At 35.7% G+C, this 20,182-nt stretch overlaps 1 protein-coding gene across 1 annotated transcript; it reads left to right on the top strand.

Moving 5' to 3' along the window:
* The first annotated feature begins 2,928 nt into the window (after positions 1-2,928).
* On the top strand, positions 2,929-6,774 carry LOC112274370 (uncharacterized). Its single transcript, XM_024503814.3, has 3 exons — positions 2,929-4,207; positions 4,500-4,928; positions 5,133-6,774. Exons 1-3 carry the CDS (start codon positions 3,050-3,052, stop codon positions 6,576-6,578), a joined length of 3,033 nt encoding a protein of 1,010 aa, XP_024359582.1. The 5' UTR covers positions 2,929-3,049; the 3' UTR covers positions 6,579-6,774.
* The last annotated feature ends 13,408 nt before the right edge of the window (positions 6,775-20,182 follow it).

Here is a 20,182-nt window from a genome sequence, read left to right as displayed (position 1 = left end):
ATGGTGATAGATTTCAATGGAATGCCAGTTTTATATTCTGCTTGAAACAGAAAATATCACGCCATGGAAGTGTTCCATGTTTTCATTCTTACTTTGATTTGCATCAAAATCTGATATGATTGTGATGAACAAATTTTGCACAATGTCATTGTGAAGTTTTATCACTGAAGTGAAGCTCTAGAAGTATTCTAGTATGCGGTTGGTATTCTTTTCAATGTGGATTTTGATTGTACCAATTGGATGGAACTCGATTTTCTTCGAATGTGAGATATTCCTAGTGATGTATTTTGAATCCTGCCTACAAATTACATTACATTACTCAACACTGGCATGGTACCCTCTTATATGGAATGATATCATTGAAATTATTTGTAACAAATTTATGTTGTTGAAAACTTGTTTAAAGTTATCAAAGAGTAGATTTTAACAACTGAATTACTTTTGAATTTTACATGAATGTACATAAATAATCTGCTCTATGTTTAATAATGACTAGTCATTGTGACTTCTCATGTAGTACTTCATTTTGTGTATTTGTGTCAACATGTTTTTATTCTTTTAATTTTTTTCAATTTTTCTTATTAAAATTACCATCAGATAAAATGAAGTTTAATGTAAATTTGCTTCCAATACTTAATATCAAAACAGGAATAAAAATTATAAATATTCTCAGGTTAATGACAAAATATATATATATATATATATATATATATATTCATTCAAATCCATAATTTTTTTGTATTAAATTGACTAACCTAATTAGATAAGTCAGATTGCATATAACAAAATGAGTGATTTTTTGAAATAAAGGTATAATAATATGTATATGAGTTTTTTATACATTAATTTGATAAGACAACAAATAGAATTAGTACAAAAACAGAGGACCTTTTTAATGTCTTTGAAATATAGTGTCCAATTATGCAACCTCTATTTTTATTGATTATCCTTGTTTTCTTCAACTGTTTTGAGTCAATTATTACAAAAAAATTAATTAATATAATATTATAAACAACATAATCGTAATAGTATTTTAAATATTTCTAATATATTTTTTTTATTTTATATTATTTTTAGAGATTTTAATTTTAAATAATCTATCCTAAATAAAAAAATATAAACATTTTGAATATATCCACGAAGTCCTAGTTTATATTTATATTTGTAGTTATTGATTTTTAAAAATCTTTTAAGATTTTTTTTCTTAAATATTACAAAGATGAGATTGTATTATTAATCATTATTATTTAATCATTTATTTAAAATGAAGGTTACTTAGTTATTACTTCAACGCATAAGGTTCATTTACAATTTAATCAAATAAGGCCTTTTTTCTCACCATTAAATTTGCAATATTTTTGTGTCTTGTTTAATTAGAAAAGTTAAATTATATCCTAAGTTATTAATTTTTTTAATTTGCAAAATAAAAATAAAAAATATGTTATAGAAATATTCATAAACTTGAAAATTTTTAAAAGTAAATTGGTGAGATTTTAATTTATTTTTTGAGATCGATTTTTTCTATACACCAGCATAATTATTCAAGCATAACGTAAATAAAAATTAATAAGTATCTCTTAATCATAATAGATTTAATTCGTCTAAAACAATTTAACTCAAATGAATTTTAAAAAATAAAAATTTATTTCTAAGTTGCATTTTGTGTGTATATATATATATATATATATATATATATATATATATATTTTGGGGGGTATGTTATTATTGTTGTTATTATTCTTATTTTGTTAAGTATTTTTGTGGTATTATTGATAAATATTTTAGCATTTTTTTATTTTATTTTATTTATGTTGATTACACTTTGATTCTTTATTGCATTGTTTATTTTTATACATCAATATTGTGTATCAATGTATCCCTGTCAAAATAAAGAAATTAGCTTATAAGGCTGTGCCAAAACATAAAAGATAGCTAAATGGACACAAAAGACTTAAGGTACAAAATACACAATTAAAAAAGACTTCACACAATAATTGAGAAGATCAAAGTTGACCTAAACTTGCCTTTGTGTTTACTTCTTGCAAGGCTAAGACAAGTTGTGATAACTTCAATAGATCAACCTAATTAAACTTGATATAACCTTCAAACCTAACCTAATTTCAAAATTATACTAAACTTAGAAATCTATGTCAGTGACACATATGTATTACTTAGCACAAAGTAAAGAAACATAATGTTTCACTGAATAGAAACAGGGAGGATGACGTGGCGAAGGAAAAGTAAGGGAGAAAGCAAGCAAGCCAGAGGCCGGGGTATGTGGGGAACTGGGTAGGGGGGGAGGTATTCTATCCATCCATCCATTTATCCGAACCGGGTATCAATCTCGAGACCCTTCCCCTCCTCCCTCGCTTGGTTCTTCTCCTTCGTCTTCTCCTTCTCCTTCTCCTTCGTTGTCTGCTTCTTCTCCTTCGTCATCTCCGTCTCGTTCGTCGTCTTCTTCTTCGTCGTCTTGTGCTGCTGCTTGGGCTTGTTCGTGTCCTGTTGCAGCAGCAGCAGGGCAATCTGGCCTCGGCGTCTTCTTCTTCTTCTTCTTCTTCTTTGTTCCCCTCCCTCCCCTCATCCCCGCTTATTGTCGCTCCCTTTCTTCTTCTTCTTCCCTCCTTTTTTCTCCACCCCCCCCCTTTCCCACTCCATCGCCATTGTCGCTACACCGTTGTCTCTCTCTCTCTCTCTCTCTCTCTCTCACTTCTCTTTCTCGCTCCCGTTGACTCCATTCCTCTGTGTCTGACCGTCTTGCTCACCTTCTTGTGCCTCCTCCTCGCTTTCGTCGGTTTCCGTCCCGACGGAATTTCGGTGTAGATTAGGTTTAGAGCGTAACATGAGTTGAAACGGTCGGGACGTGATAGGGGGGCGCCGGGCGGGATGCGCTGTGATCTTTGTGAGCGATGGCGGAGCGGACAGGGCAGCTGCAACGGGATTTTGATTGCGCCGATGATGATGTTGTTGATAGAGGTGGAGAGGGGAGGGGGAGGAAGAGGAGGGGGAGTACGCGAGGGTTGTGCGTAAAGGGTTTAGCTCGGGCTGATGCATGAGGGAGCCCGGGGGAGGGAGCGCGCAGGATTGTGATATGAGGGTAGGGCAGGGTAGGGCCAGGGTAGGGCGAGGGAGGGAAATGGCGAGGCCCTTGGGTGACATGAAGAACAAGCGAAAGGAGGTGGAGGCGGAGGAATCGGGGGAAGTGGAGTTGGGAGGTGGCGAGAAGCGGAGTAAGCTAACTGCTTCTGAGGATTTTGATGTGGGAGAGAGCGATGAAGACGAGGATAGCAGGATGGGTGTCTTGTTGTTGAACACAGCCAGTAGGATTTTGGAAGCCAGAAGACGCACGCGGCCATTGCCTGTGCTCATGGGGGACAAGGCTGTCGATCTCCTAGCCCTGCATTCTCGAGTGAGCAGCATGGGGGGTTACAGCAAGGTGACCGAGGCCGGGCTCTGGGGTGCAGTTTCGGATGCATTAGAATTAGGGCTAGACTGCGGGCCAGGGTTGAAGCTCGTGTATGTGAAATATTTAAAAGCGTTGGATGCTGTGAAAAATTCCAAGGAGTTGAAGAATAGCTCCAGTTTGGATGCAGCTCAGCCGAGCAGCTCAGTGAGAGTCAGTGAGTGGTGGGACCACGGGCCAGCAAGTAGACAAGCAGAATCTGGGCACGAAATGCATGAAGATAGGGAATACGCGCCCGAAGAGGCGACAGCAGGGCACCAATTTATTTCGCACTATGACCATGACCAGAAGATAGAAAATGGCAGTGGGAGTGGTAATGTAGGGGCTGCAATTTTAGATGATGCTATTGAAGATCTACGATGTAGGTATTTAACCCAGATGGAGTGTAAGCAATCCTCAACAGTTGAAGACCAGGAAACTGAATACACCTCAGTTAAACCCCTTGCTAGTGACACTGTTCTCAGGGGAGACAAAGATCATGCTCATACGTTTGATGAAGGTCCAGGTATGTGCGGGGATTGGTATGGGGGGGGCAGAGTGGACAATGCCATGCTGCAGCGGGAGGCCTTGCGTGGGATGGTGGAGTGGATCAAGCGAATTGCCATCATTCCAGGAAGGCCGGCATCAGCACCGGACGCAGGAGGTCCAGGTCAAGGCGAGGATTGGATGAGCCATTGTCAACTGCTGACATCGAAAGTACGGACTGCCCTTTGGAAGGAGGCTCGGTGTGAAGATAGCTCCGTGCAGGTTTGTATTGGGGAGCCTCCCTTTGCTGATTCGTTGCCCTGCATGTCTAGTTCATCATTGTGCCATACGGAGACCGGATGCACAATATCATGTCTAGGACGAAAACCTGAGGATGCCGTTCGAGTCATTTGGTCATAGTGCCTTTTGGTAATCTATGTACTGATGGACCTCGTGCCCTGTGCGTTGAGCCACCAAAGTTGCTGTATCGAGTTCAATGCTGTGGATGCCAGGGTATGAAAAAACTCAACTTGTGTATTATTCTTTCAACAAAGCTATGCCTGTCGTAATGCAGACAAAATCAAATCCTACCCTTCGCTACAACGGGCCCGTACGAACTAGGCTTGTAAGCCAACTGGAACGTATGCAATCAACGAAGGTTGATGATCGGAATACTGCATGCACCTCAGTTGAACCCCTTGCCAGCGACACTATTCTCGAGGGAGATAAATCTCATTCTCATACATTTGATGAAGGTCCAGGCACGAGCGGGGATTGGCATGAGGGGGGTGGAGTGGAGAGTGCTTTGCAGCAGCGGGTGGCCTTGCATGGGATGGTGGAGTGGATCAAGCGAATTGCCATTATCCCGGGAAACCCAGCATCAGCACTGGACGCAGGAAGTCCAGGTCAAGGCGAGGATTGGATGAGCCAATGTCAAATGCTGACATCGAAAGTGCGGACTGCTCTTTGGAGGAAGGCTCGGTGTGAAGATAGCTCCATACAGGTGTGTAAGTGGAAAGCCTGTGAGGATGCCGTTGGAGTCATTTTGTCAAAGTGCTTTTTGGTAATCTGTGTATGGATGCATCTCATGCCCGGTGCCTTGAGTCACAAAAGCTTCTGCATCAAGTTTCATGCTTTGTATTTCAGGCTTTGAAAAACGTAACCTGTGTAATATTTGTTCAACAAAACCATGCCTGTTGTGATGCAGACAAAGTCAATGCCTTCCCAATTTTTCGACGAGCCAGTCCGACCGGACGCTCAGGCTCTTGAACGTTTACGAGCCACTCGAGAACGATTAGCTCATTATGGGTTTCTGCCACCCCCGGGACCGAGTTGCAAGGAAGGAGCATCCTCAAATCAGGACACGAATATTGCCTCGTATTGGGGAACATCAGGAGCTCATGTTGGACAGCGCTCTGCCAGACATTCAGTTAACTATAGCGATCCTGTATTTGTTCGGTATAATCAACAAAGGAAAAGGATTCCTATTGGCAAAGATTATCAAGCTGACTTGGTTAGTCGGATTCCACGAGATCTTTCGCATAAGACTAGTGATGCAACCCAAGATGATTCTGGAGAAGGACTTTATAGCAGCAACGCTGAAGACAACGACGATAGGTGGCTTGGTTTACAGCTATGGCCTCAGGCTGATCTGAGGGAAGTCCACTTTAGTTCATGCGAAGTAGGCAGGGGTAGGCCAGCTTCTTGCGATTGTCGTGAGCCTGGTTCCATAAACTGTGTGAGAATGCATATTGCGGCGGCAAGGGTAAAGCTTAGGAATGATCTTGGGCATGCTTTTAATCGTATGGGGTTTGATCAGATGGGCGAGTGTGTTGGCGATCTGTGGAGCAAGGACGAAGAGCGTACATTCCGAATGGTTGCCAGGACACATCCAGCGTCCAAGAGCAGAAACTTTTGGGACTATCTCCCGAATTCTTTACCGTACAAAACTAGGAAAGAATTAAATAGCTATTATTTCAATGTGTTCGTCTTGAGGCGGCGAGCACTTCAGAATAGGCTGGGCGACAAGATTGACAGTGACGATGATGAAGGAGAATTTCTAGGTGAATCCGATGGTAGTGGTGATGTATCTACAGGTTATGACGAAGGTGATGAGGATGATTTCAGTGACGGTGCGGATGATGGTGAAAGTGGAGACATGCATGATGTCTACCCATTGAAAATTCTAGACGATGCGGGGATGCAGAAATTCACGCGTCTTCCTGAATATCAATTCAGTCCTGCGGATGGGGTGGTCCATCATGAAGGCGATAGAGCCCGAACTGAATCATTGGTTGTGGATCTAGAAGAGACAGGCAGCCACGGCACACACAACCATTCTGATCCCTCTCATGTCATGTTAGATTGGGATGACAAGCACCTGGAGTCAGCGAGTTTAGTGCCTGAAGGAAGGCATTGGGAGGAGCGTCATTGGGATGGTGGGGATCACCAGCAGGTGAGCTCTGTTCTCGGTGAGGCTGTGTCCAATAGACGGTTGTCCCCACTCGCGGGGAAGGAAGATACTCAACAACCCATTGGTCTTGGGGATTTATGGAACCAAAATATGGAGATGGCCCCAAAGCAGGAGAAGGATAGGCTCCTCTCCACGAATGGGATGATCCTAGAACTCTTTGGTGATGATGTAAGAAACTAAGGCAATGATCTTGTGTTTATCTTAATTACCTAAGTTGCTTAGAAAAAATGTGGTCCTTAAGTCAATCGATATAGTTCAGTCGTACGAAGCCCAGCATTCCACTTTCAAGCCAATTTTTTCTTTTCTTTAATTACTTTCTTCCTTCAAATTTTCTGAAAATCCATTTATTTATATATTTATTTGGTTATTCTCCTCACCTTCTTGCAGTATATTTTTTTTTATTTCTGTTGCACTACTCTTGTCTGCCGACCTTTCTATCATAATAGGGTCTACTTCTAAACCTTCTAGGAGTGATGCAGAAACAAGTCAAAAGGTACTCCTAAGTGGTGCCAATAAGGGCAAGCAATGTTCTCTTCCAAGAACTGTAAATTGAGTTCTGTAGAGACATTTAAATATGATGATGAAGCCCGCTTAGTATCATTAGGAAATCCATCGGACTTCATCATCATATTTAAATGTCCCTTAAAGAACTCAGAATTTGCAGTTCTTGGAAGAGAACATTTCTTGCCCTTATTGGCACCACTTTGGAGTACCTTATGACATGTTTCTGCATCACTACTAGAAGGTTTAGAAGTGGACTCTATTATTGATAGAAAGGTCGGCAGACTGGAAAGTCCTTGATGCTACATTGTTTATAACATCGATGTTATTCTCCTCACCTATCTTGCAATATAATTTTTTGTATTTCTGTTGCACTGCTCTTTCCTGTATCTTGTCATTAGTTAAGTGCTTCTATTTGTGAAGGTGATATTACATCTTGGTCCGAGAAGACTGGGCAATGTGTTTCTATGTTGCATTTGTGAAAAGCATCCTAGCTTAGACTGCAAAATGCGAGCCGTAGGTTTTCTTCGTTCTTTCATCATTTGCTTCATGGGGAGGTGATGAGTTGGGGTTATATGACCGACTGTAAAACCTAGAGTTCTACTACGATGTGATGCATTGCTACAGGATTTTCTTCACAAATGGGACAGATTTTTAAACTTTAATTGCAGGTATTAGTGCTTATAGGCCCGAGTCAATAGGTTGAGTTGTCATGGGTATAAGCACTAATTATGCTTTGAAAGAAGCTTTTCTAAATTAGTGGGGTATGATTTACAATATTTGTACTTTATGGTATCAGTGTGCCTCAGTTAAGTATCCCCATTAAAATGATACTTTTTTACACAAGAATTATATGTGTTTTTATAAGTATTTATTTAAGAAAATATTCAAGAAAATATCAGATAACCTGAAATATATCTGATAATGCAATTTTAGTGTGTTGGAGAAAGCTTATTCACTTAATAGTTAAAGCAAGAGACTCTTTACTTCTTTTAAAAATACATGCTTAATATTGCAATCTATTTTTATTTATTTTTATTACTATTTATATTAGAAGTTAATATATAAACTTTTAAAATGTTACTTTGATGTAATATGTTATTAACAATTTGCATAAAACGTACAATCTTATCATTTCTATAATGTAATTGCATAATATTCTCTCTTACTTATCGTGAAATATATATTTTGTAATTATATGTTTTTTTTGAAATTCTAATGAAATTTAGATATTTTATTTTACGAAAAATATATAATGCATGAAGAAAAATAATGTAATATCAAATAAATACATATAAAGTTAAAAAAAAAAAAAAACTTTAAAACTTGAATATGGATGATGATTATGAATTTAAGAATAAATTTCTTTGCTTTAAGGAATTATTTGACACACTCTTAGGATTGATTTACTTCTAATTACATTATAAAAAAATTACTACATAATATTCTGTTTTTGGCAAAGTAATAGCATTAACATCTATAGATTGTTTTTTGTCATAAATATTTCAATCTGTGAAGAAATTATCTAGTCTAGTGATACATGTTTGAGAAATTAGGATCTAAAGCATCAATAAGAAGAATTCTTTGAATTACATGCAAAGGAATCATGGTCTTTTATTTCAATAGATTTTGTCATGGATTTTATAATCTCTAGTTATAAAAGACTCAATTGTGGTGATAGTGGTGTTTTATTTTATTTTATTTTTTCTAATCTAGTTTTATATTAATAATTTTTTTTATTTCTAATAAATAGATATTTAAACTTTTTTATAGTATTACATTAGAAAAATACTATACATTGTATCCAATTTTGGAGAGGATTTTTTTAAATATTAAAAAATATAATTGATGATTCTACAAAAAATCATTTAAAAATTAATGATTTAACTAAAATGATTTACCAACTTTTATATACAATATTTATTTCAATATAAACCATCAAAAAAACAATTATTGAAGATTATATCTATTAAAGATTATTTTTAATATCATATCAAATAAATCTATCTATTTTCTAATTTAAGATCCTACTTTGTACATAAATCTATCAATTTTTCTGAAATTTTTTTTCTGAAAATTACATATCTTAGATAGAAATCTTTTATCATAAACTCTAGTTTTAAATAATGTTTTAATTGAATGTTAAAATAATTGAATGTTTTAAAATATATATTCAAAAGATTTAACAAAAAAAAAATGATATGATATTAGCAAAAAATATATAAAGCCATCATCTAACCTAATAAATGTACTAAAAGATACATATTATTTTATTAATTTATCAAAAATATCTTTATAATTCAAAATCTTTGCATTGATTTATATTAAAATATTACATGATGTAGATGGTGCCAATGTAATAACTAAGAGAAGAAGCTATCTATGTAGACCAGCATAAAAGAAGAAAAGAAATCAAATATTAATCAAATGACATTAATAGTTATTCAATTTTACTTAGACTAGATATTATCTAAATAGATTTAGAATATAGAGTATTATTATTATTATTATTATTATTATTATTTTTTCTATTTTTTTATAAAGTGTTAAGATCCTAAATCTAAATTTTTCTTTTTGAATCTATTAAATCAATTGTAAAAGTTGTTTCAACATTTAATATCATTTAAATACTTTTAAGATAATTTAGAAATTTTTATATGTCAAGTATGGACTTGATATAAATAACATTTTCATAAAATCTTTAAATTGATATCTAAACCTTTGTTATATAACCAAAAGTTGATAACATTTAATCTATTGGTCAAGAGATTATTTTCTAGAATATGTTTAAAAAATCTTAGATAATACCTTTTTATTCTAATAAATTTATTAGTACCAAAGAATTATAGATATAATTTTTGGTTAAAAGGACATGTACATGTATTGAATATAAATCAAAGAAAAACTTATCTTGTAACATTTTTTGAAAGTCTTTATATATAAAGAGATGGAATATTAAAATTATGTAGAAAACTTATTGCTAAATAAAAATACGATATTATAGATACAAAAAAATATATAATTACAAAAATCATTGAGAATCTTTTATATATTTTTATTGCTTTCAAGAGATCTCTATAACATTCTATAGAGCTCTAATATTATCTATTTATTTTTTTAAAATTTAATAAAATATTATTAGCTAATTGATATTTTAATCAAAAAAATAAAATTAATGGATCTAATATCATTTTTAAGTACTTAGTAATGTAGATATTTTCTAATATTACTTTTGGTCCAATTGAAATTAAAATTTAAAATAAATTGATAACAATTATAATATCTTTGATGATAATATATTTAAAAAATAACAAAAATTTATACTAGGAATCTTTTCTTAAATCTTTTCTAATTGATATATGAAGTACAAGTTATTTTAGCAAAATAATCTGATTTAATTTAGATAAATATACCTTTATAAGACCAAATAGATCTTGTTTTAGCTATAAATTCTAATTTATACATAAATCACTTTAAAATTATTAAATTATCATTTAATAATAGATCAATTCCATTTTTTATTTAGGTATTTTTTGGCAAAGATTGTAGATGTTGAAAGTTTCATTTTCTTTTAAATATACATTTTAAAACATTAAATCAATTGGATAAGGAATATATCTTTAGGAAGAAAAAGAAAAAACTCCTATTGTCAAAATCATGAACATCAAAGACCTAAAATAGTCAACACACTCTTATATCATTCAAAAAGACTAAAAAAATATTCAAAGGTGATATAGTATTAAACTAGAATGGCTATTGCTAAAGACAAGAAGACTAGAAAGTCTTGAAACAAGACTAAGGATTAGAAATGCATTGACTAGAGTGAAAAAGACTTCATTCTTGCTTCCATATATGCTCTCTGACTAGGAATTACGTGGCAATATGCTGTAGGATCTCCAACATGTATTGAATTTGCTAGACACATGTCTTAATTGGCAAGACAAGTTATCTATATGTAAGCCACATAGTTAACTTGTTTCACAAGCTACAATTATGTGTGATATATGGCTAATTTATTGACAAAGTTTCTAGCCTATTGTTAAGGACATGAACTAAAAGATGATGCATAAACCAATGAAATCCATATCAACGAAAGAGTGACAAAATAGAAATAAAGAAGTATGTATATTAAAAGAAATTAGAAAGACTTATTGCTAAAAGACAAGAAAACTTGAGACTCTTGAAATTAGACTACAAGTAAGAAAAGAGTTGACAAGAGTGAAGAGGGCTTCATTCTTGTCTCTATATATACTATCTAATTAGGGGCTATATGGCAATGTTCTATAGGACCTCCAATATGTGTTGACTTTATAGGACACATGTCTTGACTTACAAGGCAAGTTTTTCTACATGTCGGTGATATAATTAGCTTGGTCTTCAAGCTAACAACATGTGTGGCACATGGCCAACTTGTTGATCACGTTTTTAATCCAAAAAGTTAATTAAAGATAGCTATAAAGTTAAAGCGTCTATGAAGCTTTTAGTATGCTTCCGTAGAAGATATTATAGAATTAATTTACTTTTATCTACTTTTACTTAATTCTACTTATTTATACATGTATTTTTTTGGCTTACATGCATATGTCCATGACATTACTCTCTTTTCTAGGAACGAGTTCCACAAGGAGCGGTCATCATATGTTGAAAAAATCTATGATGTGATAAATTATATTCGCCACATCCTCAAATCTTTATTCTCTTTGAAGATGATTGATAGGGCCTCTTAACCATTGATAGTATCCCATACTAGGGCAAGAAGACCTCATTGTTATCTGATCGTTGTTGAGGCCTTCATAACTTCTTTCAAATAAAATATTTAGAACACCGTCTAGTGTTGTTCCTACCTCTAATAAAATTACCAAACATCAGGAGTCTCTTCCAAGGTCAAGATATCAAATGCGTTGTATCTCACCATCTATTCGAGGAAAAACATGTCGTTCTTGAGGATCTTCATCTTGATTGTGTCTTTTTGAAGGTTATAATAATCACAATATCTTGTCCGATAGGTCAACAAATGAAGGCTCTTCAATCAAATCCGTTGGTTGTTGGTTTTCCATCTCCTTACCATCACAACTATAAAGAAGTTACAAACAAAGATTGAAAGTAAAATGTTATCTTGCCTAGATCTTGTTTCTTTTATAGGGAAGGCTTTTCATCTTGATTTTGATCGATGTTGTCAATGAAAAGCCTCCATTGCCTTTGCTACATTTGTAAGATTCTTTACTGACTCCCCTATACGTTCACTAATATTATATCCATGCCAATAGACAAGATATTTTAATTTATTTCAGCATTGCCTTGAATCTAAGACTTCTTCTACTTTGAACTCTTCATTATTGTCTACTTCTATAAGAGGAGGTAGAGCTTGTCTTCTTCTTGGTATGTCTATTGTCTTGTACGGTTCAAGAAGAGACATGTGGAATAGTGGATGGATTTTCATTGACTCCGGTAGATATAAATGATTTGCAACTAGATTGATTTGTGCAAAAATAGGAAATGCTTAAGGTCTACGATAGTCCAACTTGTCACAAGGATGAGTGGTCTTGATATTGTGACGAAGTAAACATACCTTGTCACCCATATAGAATGGCAGTTATTCCTTTTGATAGACATCCGCATTGATCTTTTGTTATTCTTGAGCTTCTTTTAACTGCACCTTCATTATTGCATGTAGCTATGATAAATGATTTACCAAATCTTTCGCCATAAGATTATCAACTTTTCAAAAGTCAAAAGTATCAAATTATAGATGATAATCATAATTGGCAAAGAAAGATGTTTATTTTATAGAAGAATGTACCATGTTATTATAATCAAACTTGTCACGGACATACATATAATTACCTATATGAATAGATAAAAGTATGTAAAAGTAGATAAAAGTAGGTTAATTGTGTAATATCTTCTAGAGAAGCTTCTTAGAAGCCTCATAGATGCTGCTTTGACTTTATAGGAGTCTATAGTTGACTTTTAGGCTAGAAACTTGATCAACAAGTTAGCCATGTGCCACACATGTTGGAAGCTTAAAGAATAAGCTAACTACATGGTCCATCCATAGAAAACTTGCTTTGCAAGCAAAGGCATGTGGCCTAGAAAGTCAACATATATTGGAGGTCTTATAGAACATCGCCATGTGGCTTCTAGTTAGATAGTATATATAGAGGCAAGAGTGAAGCCCTCTTCACTCTTGTCAACTCCTTTCTTGCTTCTAGTCTAGTTTCAAGGGTCTCTAGTTTTCTTGTATTTTGGCAATAGCCATTCTAATTTCTTTCTTAATATACATATTTCTATTTTGTCCTATTTCTTTGAGAAAAGTCTCACTTACTCTTTAGCTTTCATCGAGTTCTTGTCCTTGACAGATTGACAAGAGTACACTTACAATATGAGAGCTTTGTCTTTTCTTGATTAAGAGTGGATTACCCCTTTTTCTTGATAAGACATAAGCGCATTAGAAGTTGCGGATTACCCTCTTTTAAATTGATATTGTTCTTAGTATTTTCTTTGTTATCAATTCCTCTCTTCTATTTGTTTTGAGCGTTATTAGACATCTTCTCTTTTCTAAGTGCTACTATGGCAGAGCTTGTTGAAATGAAGAGTGCAATGGCACAGATGCAAGAACAATTGAGGGAGTTAATGCTTGCGATGCATCAACTCAATTTACCACCACAAGGAGCAACAAGAATGGTAGGAAGTGAAGATATAGAGATGATTGGGGCTGCTTCAACATCTGCACCAAACCATGTCCCTTCTCCCAGAATGGAACACCCTTCGAGTGTTAGAGAACCGAGAGTGGCCTTGCCCGAGAAGTTTGATGGTACCAGATCCAAGTTTCGAGGATTCATCAATCAGGTCCAATTAGTGATTGAACTTCAACCCCAGAGCTATCCAACTCCAGGGTCACAAGTTAGATTCATTGGTACACTTCTTTCAGGTTCAGCATTGTCATGGTTTTCATCTTTTCTTGAACGACGAGATCCAATATTGGATAATCTGGAGGCTTTTTTGGCGGAGTTTCGATCCATGTTTGGAGAACATGATGCAATTCGTGTTGCAACCAACAAGATCCGTATTTTGCGACAAGGCAATCGATCAGTAACATTATATGCTTCGCAATTTCGACAACTTGCAACTGATATCAAGTGGGATGATGCCGCACTTGTGAGTCAATTTCTCTACGGATTACAATATGAGGTAAAGAAATTGATGCTTAATTTACCTGATCCTCAAACATTGAGTCAAGCAATTGACTTTGCTGTGAAGTGCGACAATCGACTTTTTGAATTTCGATCCGAGAGTCACACAAGTAGGCCTCAACGTTACTACAATTCAATGGCAACACCGACGTCTCCTCAACACATACCTTCAGAAGTAGAGGATATGCAAATTGATGCGGTACGTTTGAAACCTCTTACTGAGCAAGAAAAGTCTCATCGTCGACAAGAAGGATTGTGCTTATATTGTGGAGAACCTAAGCACACTGCTCAACATTGTCCAAAGAAGCGACGTAACTACAAAATGAGGAGTACGGCTGTCAAAGAAGACAGTATGTCGGAAAACGAGTACGTCCAGCTACAATAGGGACCGTGCGGCTGGAATCTTATACAACTTCTAATGAAGGTCCTATCCTCTCCTCAGAACCATCTCCTTGTTTTATAATAGATGTGCGTTTAGGACCTAATAATTACAAAGCCTCTGCCTTGATAGATTCAGGAGCCTCAGCTTGTTTTTTAGATGAAGAATTTGCTAGATGTCATAGAATATCATTAATACAAAAAACTAAACCTGTACACGTAGAAGTCATAGATGGTCGTCCGTTGTCTTCTGGAGATGTAACTCACGAAACACTTCCTGTAGATGTAGTAATAAATGGTCATAGTAGTTGCGTAATTTTTAATATAATTAGATCTCCCTCTAATCCAATAATTTTAGGCTTATCATGGTTAGAAAAGTATAATCCTCGAATAGATTGGATTTCTTGTAAACTTGATTTTCCTCGGAGCATTAGTAACAGTTCTATTAATCAAGTAAAAAACCATGAGTCTAGTATAGTAAAACCCGCACTTATAGGTGCAAAAGCATTTATACACGCAGCAAAAGAAGGATCAACTTTTGCTATTTATGCTGCACCTATTTCTGAAAGCGTAAAGACTTCAAGTGGCATTCCAAGTCAATATCAAGATTATCAAGACGTTTTTGAGAAAAAGAATGCAGATATTCTTCCTGAGCATCGCCCATACGATTGTTCAATCGATCTCAAGGAAGGAACTCAGCCACCATTTGGACCAATTTACAGTTTATCGCAAGATGAGTTGGCTGAACTCAAGACATATATTGACGAGAATTTAGCGAAGAATTTCATACGCCATTCAAAATCTCCAACAGGAGCTCCAATTTTATTCGTAAAGAAAAAAGATGGATCTTTACGAATGTGTGTTGACTATCGAGGACTCAACAAGATCACAATCAAGAACAGGTATCCATTACCTTTGATATCAGGACTCCTTGACCAGTTAAATCAAGCTAAGATCTATACAAAAATAGATCTAAGAGGAGCATATAATCTAGTACGGATCAAAGAAGGAGATGAATAGAAGACTCCGTTTCGAACCAGGTACGGGTATTTTGAATATAATGTCATGCCTTTTGGACTCACGAATGCACCAGCTGCTTTTCAACATCTCATGAATGATGTATTTCGTGAATTCTTAGACAATTTTGTCGTCTGCTACCTAGACGATATCCTGATTTATTCTAAGAATGTTGAAGAACATGAAATACATGTTCGTCAAGTATTGCAAAAACTTAGAGATGCAGGATTGTACGCCAAGATGGAAAAGTGTGTATTTCACACTACTCAAGTTGACTTTTTAGGATACATCATTTCAAATGATGGTCTTATAATGGATTCTAAGAAAGTCCAAACAATCATGGATTGGAAGATTCCAAAGACTGTAAGAGATGTCCAATGTTTCTTGGGATTTGCCAATTACTATCAGATCTTCATCAAAGACTTCTCACGAGTTGCAGCTCCACTTACACGCTTGACTAGTAAAGATAAATTCCAATGGAATCAAGAAGCGGAAGCAGCATTTGAAGCCTTGAAGACATCGTTTGTCTCTGCACCAGTCTTATATCGTGTTGACTTTTCCAAGGTATTTTTTATGGAAACAGACGCATCGGATTTTGCCTTGGGTGCAGTTTTATCACAAATGGAAACAGATGACAAACTTCATCCGATAGCTTTTCATTCAAGAAAATTCTCAGCAGCCGAGATCAATTATGAGATCCACGATAAAGAACTTCTTGCAATCGTGGATTTTTTTCAAGAATGGCGTCATTATCTAGAAGGTGCTTCTAGTCCAGTCACTGTGTATACAAATCACAAGAACCTCGAGTATTTCATGTCAGTACGCGTGTTGAATCGTCGTCAAGCTCGTTGGAGTATGTCTTTGTCAAGATTCGACTTCATTATCACTTATCGGCCAGGAAAACAACAAGGTTTGTCCGATGCCCTGTCTAGACGTTCTTATTTTGCACCAAAAGAAGGAGATGCAGCTTTTGAGCAACAAAGAACGGTCCTCTTGAAACCGGAGCAATTTCATCTCCGAGCAGTGAAATCAACATTGACTGTTGATTCAACTTTTCTCAAGCAAATCCAGTCCAGTATGTCCTCAGACCCTCTTGTTCATGATATCGAGAATAATTCTTCCAAGTCTCATGATTCTTCTAAGTTCGAGTTCAAGAATAATCTATTATATTTTGAAGGACGCCTATATGTTCCAGAAGAAAAAGCACGTTTGCGTGTTCTTCAAGCACGTCATGACTTTCCAGTAGCAGGTCACTTTGGATATAATAAGACTCTGGAACTCATATCAAGAGATTTTTGGTGGCCACAAATGTGGAAGTCAGTCAAAGACTTTGTACAATCATGTGATATTTGTTCAAGATCAAAAATTCCTCGACATCGACCTTACGGACTTCTTCAGCCATTACCTATACCAGAACAACCATGGTCTTCTGTTTCTATGGATTTCATCACAGATCTTCCAAACTCAAGATCTTATGATTCTATATTTGTGATAGTAGATCGTTTCACCAAGATGGCACATTTTATGCCATGTACAAAATCTATCACAGGTGAAGAAACAGCTAAGCTTTTCATTGATAATATCTATCGCTATCATGGATTACCTAAAGATATCATATCGGATAGGGGAACTCAATTTGTGTCGAGATTTTGGAGGACTCTTTTCAAGATTTTAAAAGTGGACATAAAGCTATCTTCAGCTTTCCATCCTCAAACTGATGGACAAACAGAGCGCGTAAACCAAGTCTTGGAACAGTATTTAAGGTGTACCATCAACTACCAACAAGATGATTGGACAATCCTTCTGCCATTGGCAGAGTTTGCTTATAATAATACGGTACATTCTTCCACGCAACAAACACCTTTCTTTGCCAATTATGGCTATCATCCACGACTTGATACTTTTGATTTTTCAAAAGTTGATAATCCTGCAGCAGAAGATATGGCAAATCGGTTGTCAGAGTTACATGCAATAATGAAGGCGCAGTTGAAGAAAGCTCAAGAACGACAAAAGATAAATGCAGATGTATATCGTAAAGAGCAACCACAACTCAACGTGGGTGATAAGGTATGGCTACTTCGTCGCAATATCAAGACCACTCGACCTTGTGACAAATTGGACTATCGTAGGCTTGGCCCCTTTTCTGTTTCTGAACAGATCAACCCAGTTCCATATCGGTTACATCTACCGGAGTCAATGAAGATCCATCCTGTATTCCACGTGTCTCTTCTTGAACCATATAAGACAGTGGATATACAAGGAAGAAGACAAATGCCACCGCCTCCTATAGAAGTAGATAATAATGAAGAATTTGAGGTGGAAGAGATATTAGACTCAAGGCGGCGTCGAAATAAGCTGGAATATCTTGTTCATTGGCGCGGATATGATATTAGTGAGCGCACATGGGAGCCATCCAGGAATCTAGCAAATGCATCAGCTAAAGTCAAAGTTTTTCATCAACGACATCCATCAAAACCAAGATGAAAACCTCTCTTATAAAAGAGACAAGATTGAGGCAAGATAACATTCAATTTCCTATCCTTGTTTGTAACTTCTTTGCATTTGTGACGCTAATTAGATGGAGAGCCAACAACCAGCGGATTCAACTCAAGAACCTTCGTTTGCTGACTTACCGGATGAGACATTGCGATTGTCACAACCTTCAAGACGACGCAACCGAGATGAAGACCCTCAAGAACGACATGTTCTTCCTCGAATAGATGGTGAGATACAACGCATTTGGTATCACGACCTTGGAAGAGATTCTCGATGTTTGGTGATATTATTGGAGATAGGAACGACTCCTGATGGTGTTTCAAATGTATTATTTGAAGGAAGTTATGAAGGCCTCAACAGTGATCAAATAACAGGGTGGTCTTCTCGCCCTGGAATGGGACACTATCGATGGCTAAGAGGACCCATCAACTATCTTCGAAGAGAACAAAGATCAGAGTATGTAGCAAATATAATTCGTCGCATATTAGATTTTCTCAATATATAATCACCGCTCCTCGTGGAACTCGTCCCTAGAAGGAGGGGTAATGTCACGGACATACATATAATTACCTATATGAATAGATAAAAGTATGTAAAAGTAGATAAAAGTAGGTTAATTGTGTAATATCTTCTAGAGAAGCTTCTTAGAAGCTTCATAGACGCTGCTTTGACTTTATAGGAGTCTATAGTTGACTTTTAGGCTAGAAACTTGGTCAACAAGTTAGCCATGTGCCACACATGTTGGAAGCTTAAAGAATAAGCTAACTACATGGTCCATCCATAGAAAACTTGCCTTGCAAGCAAAGGCATGTGGCCTAGAAAGTCAACATATATTGGAGGTCTTATAGAACATCGCCATGTGGCTTCTAGTTAGATAGTATATATAGAGGCAAGAGTGAAGCCCTCTTCACTCTTGTCAACTCCTTTCTTGCTTCTAGTCTAGTTTCAAGGGTCTCTAGTTTTCTTGTATTTTGGCAATAGCCATTCTAATTTCTTTCTTAATATACATATTTCTATTTTGTCCTATTTCTTTGAGAAAAGTCTCACTTACTCTTTAGCTTTCATCGAGTTCTTGTCCTTGACAAAACTCTACCAATGGCAAAAGAATTATCCAATCATCTTATTGGTAATTGATGGTACATCTTAAATACTGCTCCAAAACTTGATAAACATGCTCCATTTGTCCATCAGTTTGAGGATGGAATGTCAAAAATAGTTTTATATCCATTTTTAGAATCTTGAAAAGAATCCGCTAAAATCTTGATACGAACTGAGTTCTCTTATCCGATATAATATCTTTAGGTAATCCATGATAGCTATAAATGTTGTTAAGAAAGAACTTAGCTGTTTCTTCATTTGCGATAGATTTTGTATATGGTACAAAATATGCCATCTTGGTAAAACGATGTGCTATCACGAATATAGAATCATAAGAACGTGAGATTGGAAGATCCGTGATAAAATCAATAGAAACAAAAGACTATGATTGTTCTGAAATAGATAATGGTTGAAAAAGTTCATAAGGTCGATGACGAGGAGTTTTTGATCTTAAACAGACGTCGCATGATTGAACAAAGTCTTTGACATCCTTCCACATTTGTGGCTACCAAAAATCTCTGGATATAAGCTCCAAAGTCTTGTTATACCTAAAATGTCTTGCTGCTAAAAAGTCATGACGTGCTTGAAGAATATATAATCATACTTCTCCTTTTCGAACATATAATTGGCCTTCAAAATAGAGTCAGTTGTTTTTGAACTCAAACTTAGAAGTATCTTTGGACTTAGAAGAATGATTCTTGATATTATGAACAAAAGGATCAAAAGTCATACTTAATTGGATTTGTTTCACAAAAATCGAATCAACAGTCAATATTGATTTCATTACTCGAAGATGAAAATACTCTCGCTTCAAGAGAATTATTCTTTGTTAATCAAAAGATACATCTCTTTCTTTTGATGCAAGATAAAAATATCTAGAAAGGATGTGTAACAAACCTTCTTGTTTTTCAGGTCAATATATAATCTTGAAATCAAATCTTGATAAGGACATGCTCAAATGGGCTTAGCGACGATTTAAAACACATGCTGACATGAAGTACTCAAGATTCTTATAGTCCATATATATAGTGATTGGATTAGAAGCGCCTTCTAGATGATGATGCCATTCTGGAAATGAATCCACAATTGCAAGAAGCTCTT

The sequence above is a fragment of the Physcomitrium patens genome, chromosome 21 (genome assembly GCF_059467195.1).
Source record: "Physcomitrium patens ecotype Gransden chromosome 21, ASM5946719v1, whole genome shotgun sequence".
Taxonomy (NCBI): Eukaryota; Viridiplantae; Streptophyta; class Bryopsida; order Funariales; family Funariaceae; genus Physcomitrium; species Physcomitrium patens.
Note: the sequence above shows the minus strand (reverse complement) of the source record. Positions and strands in the feature narration are given on the sequence as shown.